General features: G+C 45.1%; 1 protein-coding gene across 1 annotated transcript in view; it reads left to right on the plus strand.

The window, feature by feature from the left end:
• LOC139539692 (ephrin type-A receptor 5) overlaps window positions 1–12,071 on the plus strand; it is a 161,850-nt gene that overhangs the window by 120,003 nt on the left and 29,776 nt on the right. Inside the window, exon 15 of the mRNA XM_071342873.1 lies at window positions 8,006–8,199. Coding sequence (XP_071198974.1) covers window positions 8,006–8,199 — 194 coding nt within the window. The remainder of the gene's footprint in view (window positions 1–8,005; window positions 8,200–12,071) is intronic.

Genomic DNA, 12,071 nt, shown 5'->3' on the forward strand with positions numbered 1-12,071 from the left:
CAATGTACAGGGCGTAGTATTGACAAGTAGGGCTCTACAGTATGGAGCCCAGTAGAGGAGAGGAGGAGAGGAGGAGAGGAGGAGAGGAGGAGAGGAGGAGAGGAGAGGAGAGGAGGTGCCAGAGAAAGGTGCCAGAGAGGAGGAGAGGAGGAAAGGTGCCAGAGAGGAGTAGAGGAGGAAAGGTGCCAGAGAGGAGAGGAAAGGAAAGAAGAGGTGCCAGAGAGGGTCCCTCAAGGAGGTGCAGCTCTCAGTCATGTTTATCTCACAGAGGATGCCTCCTCTCCTTTTCATCCAGCTCTCCTACTCCTCCTCCTCCTCTTCACTGACAGCTCTATCCATCCCAGCCTCAGATCACTCTTTCTGCTCCATCATTAATCTGTCTGAGCTGCTGCCTGAGTCTCTCTGAGGGAACACAAGTTATTTGATGTTTTATTTAACACCTTCATGAGGATTTCCCTCTGATCTCTGCTAGACTCTCTCGCTCCCCCTTATCTAGCTCTCTGGTCTCTCTCCCTCTCTCTCTTTTAGCTAGACGCCTTCTCCCTCTCTCTCCCTCGCTATCTTTTAGTTAGATGCCTTCTCCCTCTCTCTCCCTCTCTCTCTTTTAGTTAGACTCATTCTCCCTCTCTCTCTCTCTTTTAGTTAGATGCCTTGTCCCTCTCTCCCTCTCTCTCTTTTAGTTAGATGCCTTGTCCCTCTCTCCCTCTCTATCTTTTAGTTAGATGCCTTCTCCCTCTCTCTCCCTCTCTCTCTTTTAGTTAGACTCATTCTCCCTCTCTCTCTCTCTTTTAGTTAGATGCCTTGTCCCTCTCTCCCTCTCTCTCTTTTAGTTAGATGCCTTCTCCCTCTCTCTCCCTCTCTCTCTTTTAGTTAGACTCATTCTCCCTCCCTCTCTCTCTTTTAGTTAGATGCCTTGTCCCTCTCTCCCTCTCTCTCTTTTAGTTAGATGCCTTCTCCCTCTCTCCCTCTCTCTCTTGTTTCCAGTTTGCACAAAGTCCAGTGTAGTTCCTTGAGGGCCGTCGTGGTATCGGCTTGAGGGGGAATATACACGGCTGTGACTATAAACGAAGATAATTCTCTTCGGAGGTAATATGGTCGACATTGATTGTGAGGTCTTCTAGGTCGGGTGAACAAAAGGAGTTCCTTTAATCACAGTCACACCATGAGTAGTTAATCATGAAACATACACCCCCCACCTTTCTTCTTCCCAGAGAGTTCTTTATTCCTGTGTGCTCGATGTACTGAGAACCCAGCTGTCTGTATGGACGGGGACAGTATATCCAGAGAGTTCTTTATTCCTGTCTGCTCGATGTACTGAGAACCCAGCTGGCTGTATGGACGGGGACAGTATATCCAGAGAGTTCTTTATTCCTGTCTGCTCGATGTACTGAGAACCCAGCTGGCTGTATGGACGGGGACAGTATATCCAGAGAGTTCTTTATTCCTGTGTGTTCGATGTACTGAGAACCCAGCTGGCTGTATGGACGGGGACAGTATATCCAGAGAGTTCTTTATTCCTGTCTGCTCGATGTACTGAGAACCCAGCTGGCTGAATGGACGGGGACAGTATATCCAGAGAGTTCTTTTTTCCTGTGTGTTCGATGTACTGAGAACCCAGCTGGCTGTATGGACGGGGACAGTATATCCAGAGAGTTCTTTATTCCTGTCTGCTCGATGAACTGAGAACCCAGCTGGCTGTATGGACGGGGACAGTATATCCAGAGAGTTCTTTATTCCTGTCTGCTCGATGTACTGAGAACCCAGCTGGCTGTATGGACGGGGACAGTATATCCAGAGAGTTCTTTATTCCTGTGTGTTCGATGTACTGAGAACCCAGCTGGCTGTATGGACGGGGACAGTATATCCAGAGAGTTCTTTATTCCTGTCTGCTCGATGTACTGAGAACCCAGCTGGCTGAATGGACGGGGACAGTATATCCAGAGAGTTCTTTTTTCCTGTGTGTTCGATGTACTGAGAACCCAGCTGGCTGTATGGACGGGGACAGTATATCCAGAGTTCTTTATTCCTGTCTGCTCGATGTACTGAGAACCCAGCTGGCTGTATGGACGGGGACAGTATATCCAGAAAGTTCTTTATTCCTGTCTGCTCGATGTACTGAGAACCCAGCTGGCTGTATGGATGGGGACAGTATATCCAGAGAGTTCTTTATTCCTGTCTGCTCGATGTACTGAGAACCCAGCTGGCTGTATGGACGGGGACAGTATATCCAGAGTTCTTTATTCCTGTCTGCTCGATGTACTGAGAACCCAGCTGGCTGTATGGACGGGGACAGTATATCCAGAGAGTTCTTTATTGCTGCCTGAGCGATGTACTGAGAACCCAGCTGGCTGTATGGACGGGGACAGTATATCCAGAGAGTTCTTTATTCCTGTCTGCTCGATGTACTGAGAACCCAGCTGGCTGTATGGACGGGGACAGTATATCCAGAGAGTTCTTTATTCCTGTCTGCTCGATGTACTGAGAACCCAGCTGGCTGAATGGACGGGGACAGTATATCCAGAGAGTTCTTTATTCCTGTCTGCTCGATGTACTGAGAACCCAGCTGTCTGAATGGACGGGGACAGTATATCCAGAGAGTTCTTTATTCCTGTCTGCTCGATGTACTGAGAACCCAGCTGGCTGTATGGACGGGGACAGTATATCCAGAGAGTTCTTTATTCCTGTGTGTTCGATGTACTGAGAACCCAGCTGGCTGTATGGACGGGGACAGTATATCCAGAGAGTTCTTTATTCCTGTCTGCTCGATGTACTGAGAACCCAGCTGGCTGTATGGACGGGGACAGTATATCCAGAAAGTTCTTTATTCCTGTCTGCTCGATGTACTGAGAACCCAGCTGGCTGTATGGACGGGGACAGTATATCCAGAGTTCTTTATTCCTGTCTGCTCGATGTACTGAGAACCCAGCTGGCTGTATGGACGGGGACAGTATATCCAGAGTTCTTTATTCCTGTCTGCTCGATGTACTGAGAACCCAGCTGGCTGTATGGACGGGGACAGTATATCCAGAGAGTTCTTTATTGCTGCCTGAGCGATGTACTGAGAACCCAGCTGGCTGTATGGACGGGGACAGTATATCCAGAGAGTTCTTTTTTGCTGCCTGAGCGATGTACTGAGAACCCAGCTGGCTGTATGGACGGGGACAGTATATCCAGAGTTCTTTATTCCTGTCTGCTCGATGTACTAAGAACCCAGCTGGCTGTATGGAAGGGGACAGTATATCCAGAGTTCTTTATTCCTGTCTGCTCGATGTACTGAGAACCCAGCTGGCTGTATGGACGGGGACAGTATATCCAGAGAGTTCTTTATTCCTGTCTGCTCGATGTACTGTCAACCCAGCTGGCTGTATGGACGGGGACAGTATATCCAGAGAGTTCTTTATTCCTGTCTGCTCGATGTACTGAGAACCCAGCTGGCTGTATGGACGGGGACTATATTTCCGGAGAGAGCCATGATTCTGTGGAACAGAGTATGTTACAGTCCCTGATGTGTCTCTGGAAGGAGATACTCGCCCTGAGCTCGTCTACTTTATTGTCCATGGATTGAACATTAGCGAGTAATATACTCGGAGGCGATGGATGATGTGTACGCCTGAGTCGGACTAGAAGTCCACTCTGAATACCTCTTCTCCGCCGGCGGCGTCTAGTAGCAGCTTTTGGGATAAATTTGCCTTGGGGAGTACGAACAAAGGATCCAATTCGGGAAAGTTGTATTTCTGTTTGTAATGCTGGTGAGTTACTGTCGCTCTGAAATCCAAAAAGTTATTTCCGGCTGTAAGTAATAACACAAAAAAACATTCTGGGCTAATAATGTAAGAAAAAACAACAAAATTACAGCAAAGTTGCTTAGGAGCTAGAAGCAGACCTTCCATGTCTGTCTGCTCCATCTTACTCGATGTTGTTGAGAAAAGTACCAAATCTTTTGTAGTTCTCGATGGCTAAAGGTTATATCTTTCAAAACAAGGAGTAGAAATGACTATCAACACATACTGAGCATCACACATTATAAACAGAAGCATGTTACATGGCAGACCAATCCAAACTCATCTCCCGGCATGTCCAGCCCATCCATTATCTCAGCCAATCATGGCTAGCGGGAAGTTTCCTGTCTTTTTCTGTGGCTAAACCAACTAGGCTCGTAATTTTACAGATGGAATACAAATTAAGGCACGTGATAGTTCACATGTTCCAGAAAGCATTTCTGATGTGCAGTTCAGTTTCCACCTTTGTGGGCAGTGTGCACATAGTCTGTCTTCTCTCGAGAGCCAGGTCTGCCCAAGGCGGCCTTTCTCAATAGCAAGGCTATGCTCACTGAGTCTGTACATAGTCAGAGTTGGGTCAGTCACAGTGGTCAGGTATTCTGCCACTGTGTACTCTCTGTTTAGGGCCAAATAGCATTCTAGTTTGCTCTGTTTGTTTTGTTAATTCTTTCCAATGTGTCAAGTAATTATCTTTTTGTTTCCTCATAATTTGGTTGGGTCTAATTGTGTTGCTGTCCTGAGGCTCTGTGGGGTCTGTTTGTGTTTGTGGACTGAGCCCCAGGACCAGCTTGCTTAGGGGACTCTTGTAGGTGGTGGCTTTGTTGTAGAATTTAACGGTGCTTTTCCTTATTTTGATAAATAGCGGGTATCGATCTAATTCTGTTCTGCATGCATTATTTGGTGTTTTACGTTGTACACGGAGGATATTTTTGCAGAATTAAATTTGGTGTTTGTCCCCATTTAGTGAATTCTTGGTTAGTGAGTGGACCCCAGACCTCTCAACCATAAAGGGCAATGGGTTCTATAACGGGTAAATTGTTTTGTTGTTGCCAGATCCTAATTGGTATGTTGAGTTTTATGTTCCTTTTGATGGCATAGAATGCCCTTCTTGCCTTGTCTCTTAGCTCGTTCACAGCTTTGTGGAAGTTACCCGTGGCTCTGATGTTTAGGCCAAGGTATGTACAGTGGGGAGAACAAGTATTTGATACACTGCCGATTTTGCAGGTTTTCCTACTTACAAAGCATGTAGAGGTCTGTAATTTTTATCATAGGTACACTTCAACTGTGAGAGACGGAATCTAAAACAAAAATCCAGAAAATCACATTGTATGATTTTTAAATAATTAATTTGATTTTATTGCATGACATAAGTATTTGATCACCTACCAACCAGTAAGAATTCCAGCTCTCACAGACCTGTTAGTTTTTGTTTAAGAAGCCCTCCTGTTCTCCACTCATTACCTGTATTAACTGCACCTGTTTGAACTCGTTACCTGTATAAAAGACACCTGTCCACACACTCAATCAAACAGATTCCAACCTCTCCACAATGGCCAAGACCAGAGAGCTGTGTAAGGACATCAGGGATAAAATTGTAGACCTGCACAAGGCTGGGATGGGCTACAGGACAATAGGCAAGCAGCTTGGTGAGAAGGAAACAACTGTTGGCGCAATTATTAGAAAATGGAAGAAGTTCAAGATGACGGTCAATCACCCTCGGTCTGGGGCTCCATGCAAGATTTCACCTCGTGGGGCATCAATGATCATGAGGAAGGTGAGGGATCAGCCCAGAACTACACGGCAGGACCTGGTCAATGACCTGAAGAGAGCTGGGACCACAGTCTCAAAGAAAACCATTAGTAACACACTACGCCGTCGTGGATTAAAATCCTGCAGCGCACGCAAGGTCCCCCTGCTTAAGCCAGTGCATGTCCAGGCCTGTCTGAAGTTTGTCAATGACCATCTGGATGATCCAGAGGAGGAATGGGAGAAGGTCATGTGGTCTGATGAGACAAAAATAGAGCTTTTTGGTCTAACTCCACTCGCCGTGTTTGGAGGAAGAAGAAGTATGAGTACAACCCCAAGAACACCATCCCAACCGTGAAGCATGGAGGTGGAAACATCATTCTTTGGGGATGCTTTTCTGCAAAGGGGACAGGACGACTGCACCGTATTGAGGGGAGGATGGATGGGGCCATGTATCGCGAGATCTTGGCCAACAACCTCCTTCCCTCAGTAAGAGCGTTGAAGATGGGTCGTGGCTGGGTCTTCCAGCATGACAACGACACGAAGCACACAGCCATGGCAACTAAGGAGTGGCTCCGTAAGAAGCATCTCAAGGTCCTGGAGTGGCCTAGCCAGTCTCCAGACCTGAACCCAATAGAAAATCTTTGGAGGGAGCTGAAACTCCGTATTGCCCAGCGACAGCCCCGAAACCTGAAGGATCTGGAGAAGATCTGTAGGGAGGAGTGGGCCAAAATCCCTGCTGCAGTGTGTGCAAACCTAGTCAAGAACTACAGGAAACGTATGATCTCTGTAATTGCAAACAAAGGTTTCTGTACCAAATATTAAGTTCTGCTTTTCTGATGTATCAAATACTTATGTCATGCAATAAAATGCAAATTAATTACTTAAAAATCATACAATGTGATTTTCTGGATTTTTGTTTTAGATTCCGTCTCTCATAGTTGAAGTGTACCTATGATAAAAATTACAGACCTCTACATGCTTTGTAAGTAGGAAAACCTGCAAAATCGGCAGTGTATCAAATACTTGTTCTCCCCACTGTATTGTTTGTGTGCTCTAGGCCATCGGTGTCTAGATGGAATTTATATTTGTGGTCCTGGCAACTGACCTTTTTTGGAACACCATTATTTTTGTCTTACTGAGATTTGCTGTCAAGGCCCAGGTCTGACAGAATCTGTGCAGAAGATCTAGGTGCTGCTGTAGGCCCTCCTTGGTTGGGGACAGAAGCACCAGATCATCAGTCATCAGTCATTTGACTTCAGATTCTAGTAGGGTGATGCCGGGTGCTGCAGACTGTTCTAGTGCCCTGGCTAATTCGTTGATATATTTGTTGAAGAGAGTGGGGCTTAAGAGTTTAAGTATAGCCAATTTGAATTTGTAGTCTGTATATTTTATCATTTCATTGAGGATGCCATCTACACCACAAGCCTTTTTGGGTTAGAGGGTTTGTATTTTCAATGTAATTGGAGAATCCAGTGGGTTCTGGTTGTCTTTAATAGTTGATTCTAAGATTTGTATTTGATCATGTATATGTTTTTGCTGTTTGTTCTTTGTTATAGAGCCAAAAAGATTGGAGAAGTGGTTTATCCACACATCTCTGTTTTGGATAGATCGTTGTGTTGTTGTTTGTTTAGTGTTTTCCAATTAACACAGAAGTGGTTAGAGTCTATAGATTCTTCAGTTACATTGAGCTGATTTCTGACGTGCTGTTCCTTCTTTTTCCGTAGTGTATTTCTGTTTTGTTTTAGTGATTCACCATATTGCAGCCGTAGGCTCAGGTTTTCAGGTTCTGTGTTTTTGGTTGGACAGGTTTCTCAATTTCTTAAGTTTTTGCATTCTTCATCAAACCATTTGTCATTGTTGTTAATTTTCTTCAGTTTTATGTTTTCTCTCTCTCTCTTAGCAAGACGCCTCCTCTCTCTCTCTCACGCTCTCTATCTCCCTCTCTATTTTAGCTAGACTCCTCTCTCTCTCTCTTTTAGCTAGTCGCCGTCAACCCCTCTCTATCTCCCTCTCTCTTTTAGTTAGACACCTTCTCCCTCTCAGCTAGTCTCTCTCTCCCTCTCTCTCGTAGCTCTGTAGTTCTGTGCCACCTAACCTCTGACCCCTGACCCCTGACACCTAACCTTTCCCTCCAGGTTATTAAGGCAGTTGAGGAGAGCTACCGTCTCCCTGGCCCTATGGACTGTCCTGTAGTTCTGTACCACCTAACCTCTGACCCCTGACCCCTGACACCTAACCTTTCCCTCCAGGTTATTAAGGCAGTTGAGGAGAGCTACCGTCTCGCTGGCCCTATGGACTGTCCTGTAGTTCTGTACCACCTAACCTCTGACCCCTGACCCCTGACACCTAACCTTTCCCTCCAGGTTATTAAGGCAGTTGAGGAGAGCTACCGTCTCCCTGGCCCTATGGACTGTCCTGTAGTTCTGTACCACCTAACCTCTGACCCCTGACCCCTGACACCTAACCTTTCCCTCCAGGTTATTAAGGCAGTTGAGGAGAGCTACCGTCTCCCTGGCCCTATGGACTGTCCTGTAGTTCTGTACCACCTGATGATGGCCTGCTGGCAGAAGGACAGGAACAGCAGACCCAAGTTTGAGGAGATCGTCTGTCTGCTAGACAAACTGATACGCAACCCCAGCAGTCTCAAAGCCCTGGTCAACTCATCACACAGGTCAGGAACAATCCCAGTTTATGGTCAACTCATCACACAGGTCAGGAACAATCCCAGTTTATGGTCAACTCATCACACAGGTCAGGAACAATCCCAGTTTATGGTCAACTCATCACACAGGTCAGGAACAATCCCAGTTTATGGTCAACTCATCACACAGGTCAGGAACAATCCCAGTTTATGGTCAACTCATCACACAGGTCAGGAACAATCCCAGTTTATGGTCAACTCATCACACAGGTCAGGAAGAGCCCAGTTTATGGTCAACTCATCACACAGGTCAGGAACAATCCCAGTTTATGGTCAAATCATCACACAGGTCAGGAAGACCCCAGTTTATGGTCAACTCATCACACAGGTCAGGAACAATCCCAGTTTATGGTCAACTCGTCACACAGGTCAGGAACAATCCCAGTTTATGGTCAACTCATCACACAGGTCAGGAACAATCCCAGTTTATGGTCAACTCGTCACACAGGTCAGGAACAATCCCAGTTTATGGTCAACTCGTCACACAGGTCAGGAACAATCCCAGTTTATGGTCAACTCATCACACAGGTCAGGAACAATCCCAGTTTATGGTCAACTCATCACACAGGTCAGGAACAATCCCAGTTTATGGTCAACTCATCACACAGGTCAGGAAGAGCCCAGTTTATGGTCAACTCATCACACAGGTCAGGAACAATCCCAGTTTATGGTCAACTCATCACACAGGTCAGGAACAATCCCAGTTTATGGTCAACTCATCACACAGGTCAGGAACAATCCCAGTTTATGGTCAACTCATCACACAGGTCAGGAAGAGCCCAGTTTATGGTCAACTCATCACACAGGTCAGGAACAATCCCAGTTTATGGTCAACTCATCACACAGGTCAGGAACAATCCCAGTTTATGGTCAACTCATCACAGGTCAGGAGGAGCCCAGTTTATGGTCAACTCATCACACAGGTCAGGAACAATCCCAGTTTATGGTCAACTCATCACACAGGTCAGGAACAATCCCAGTTTATGGTCAACTCATCACACAGGTCAGGAGGATTTACGGATGGATTTGTTCCTATTACTTTTACTGAGGTCAGTGTGACTGACATCACTACTTGCTTAACTGGCAATGATCTCAGATCCTCTGTCTCTCAAACACACGTGACCTCCCTGATCTCAGGTCCTCTGTCTCTCAAACACACGTGACCTCCCTGATCTCAGGTCCTCTGTCTCTCAAACACACGTGACCTCCCTGATCTCGGGTCCTCTGTCTCTCAAACACACGTGACCGCCCTGATCTCAGGGCCTCTGTCTCTCAAACACACGTCACCTCCCTGATCTCAGGTCCTCTGTCTCTCAAACACACGTGACCTCCCTGTTGACAATGCCTGAGCCAGTTAGCTTTGACGGGCTAAATGGCTAAATGGCTAAATGGCTAAATGGCTAAATGGCTAAAAGGCTAAAAGGCTAAATGGCTAAATGGCTAAATGGCTAAATGGCTAAATGGCTAAATGGCTAAATGGCTAAATGGCTAAAAGGCTAAAAGGCTAAAAGGCTAAAAGGCTAAAAGGCTAAATGGCTAAATGGCTAAATGGCTAAATGGCTAAATGGCTAAATGGCTAAAAGGCTAAAAGGTCGTCACAGGAAATCAGGACGTGTTGACAGTCGTAAAAATAACTATCTCCTGCCACACACACACACACACTATATCTTGTCACACACACACCACATCTTGTCCCTTGGTTAGACTTTGAGCTGAGCAGAAGTGGCATCGAACAAATGAATCCCAATTCTAGGAATAGCACGCAGAGAGTGGATGTTCTCCACACTATCATGGATTTCAGGACAGAGCTCCTCGTCAATATTTACCCTGTGGTTCTTCATTCTATCACTGGGACTAATGTATTCTACATGGAAGAATCATGCTGCATCTTAGGAACTGCTTTACATAATTGCAAGTGCTGTTAAATAAGAAATTGGTTGGTTGGAGCTTGGCTCAGTGGTAATATGTTCTGCTCTGTGGTTACATTCCGTTGTTTCCTAGCCTGGGAATCATTAGCACTATAGATTTTTCTGCTTGGGAATAATGTTATATCGCTATTTAAATAGAACAGTGTAATTCCATTTTAGCAGCAGCTGTAATTGTGGCTAACAATTAGAGGCCTCATAATTGAATATGCGGTTTGATCCAACAGCAGATGACACACTTCACACTGCACATTTCAGACAGCATATTTCAAACTGCACTTTTCAGACACATTTCAGACTGCACATTTCAGACTGCACTTTTCAGACACATTTCAGACAGCATATTTCACAAAATAATTCAGACTGCACATTTCAGACTGCACATTTCAGACTACACATTTCAGACTGCACATTTCAGACTGCACATTTCAGACTGCACATTTCAGACTGCACATTACAGACTGCACATTACAGACTGCACATTACAGACTGCACATTACAGACTGCACATTACAGACTGCACATTTAAGACTACACATTTAAGACTACACATTTAAGACTACACATTTCAGACTGCACATTTCAGACTGCACATTTCAGACTGCACATTACAGACTGCACATTACAGACTGCACATTACAGACTGCACATTACAGACTGCACATTACAGACTACACATTTCAGACTGCACATTTCAGACTGCACATTTCAGACTGCACATTTCAGACTGCACTTTTCACAAAATAATTCAGACTGCACATTTTAGACTGCACATTTCAGACTGCACATTTCAGACTGCACATTTCAGACTGCACATTTCAGACTGCACATTTCAGACTGCACATTTCACAAAATAATTCAGACTGACTGCACATTTCAGACTGCACATTTCAGACTGCACATTTCAGACTGCACATTTCAGACTGCACATTTAAGACTACACATTTAAGACTACACATTTCAGACTGCACATTTCAGACTGCACATTTCAGACTGCACATATCACATTGCACATTTCAGACTGCACATATCACATTGTACATTTCAGACTGCACATTTCAGACTGCACATTACAGACTGCACATTACAGACTGCACATTTCAGACTGCACATTTCAGACTGCACATATCTGACTACTCATTTCAGACTGCACATTTCAGACTGCACATTTCACAATACACATTTCAGACTGCAAATTTCACAATACACATTTCAGACTGCACATTTCAGACTGCACATTTCAGACTGCACATTTCAGACTGCACATTTCAGACTGCACATTACAGACTGCACATTACAGACTGCACATTACAGACTGCACATTACAGACTGCACATTACAGACTGCACATTACAGACTGCACATTACAGACTACACATTTCAGACTACACATTTCAGACTGCACATTTCAGACTGCACATTTCACACTGCACATTTCAGACTGCACATTTCAGACTGCACATTTCACACTACACTTTTCAGACTGCACATTTCAGACTGCACATTTCACACTGCACATTTCAGACTGCACATTTCAGACTGCACATTTCAGACTGCACATTTCACACTACACTTTTCAGACTGCACATTTCAGACTGCACATTTCACACTACACATTTCACACTGCACATTTCAGACTGCACATTTCAGACTGCACATTTCAGACTGCACATTTCAGACTGCACATTTCAGACTGCACATTTCAGACTGCACATTTCAGACTGCACATTTCAGACTGCTCATTTCAGACTGCACATTTCAGACTGCACATTTCACAATACACATTTCAGACTGCAAATTTCACAATACACATTTCAGACTGCACATTTCAGACTGCACATTTCAGACTGCACATTTCAGACTGCACATTTCAGACTGCACATTTCAGACTGCACATTTCAGACTGCACATTTCAGA

The sequence above is a fragment of the Salvelinus alpinus genome, chromosome 1, assembly GCF_045679555.1.
Source record: "Salvelinus alpinus chromosome 1, SLU_Salpinus.1, whole genome shotgun sequence".
Lineage (NCBI taxonomy): Eukaryota > Metazoa > Chordata > Actinopteri > Salmoniformes > Salmonidae > Salvelinus > Salvelinus alpinus.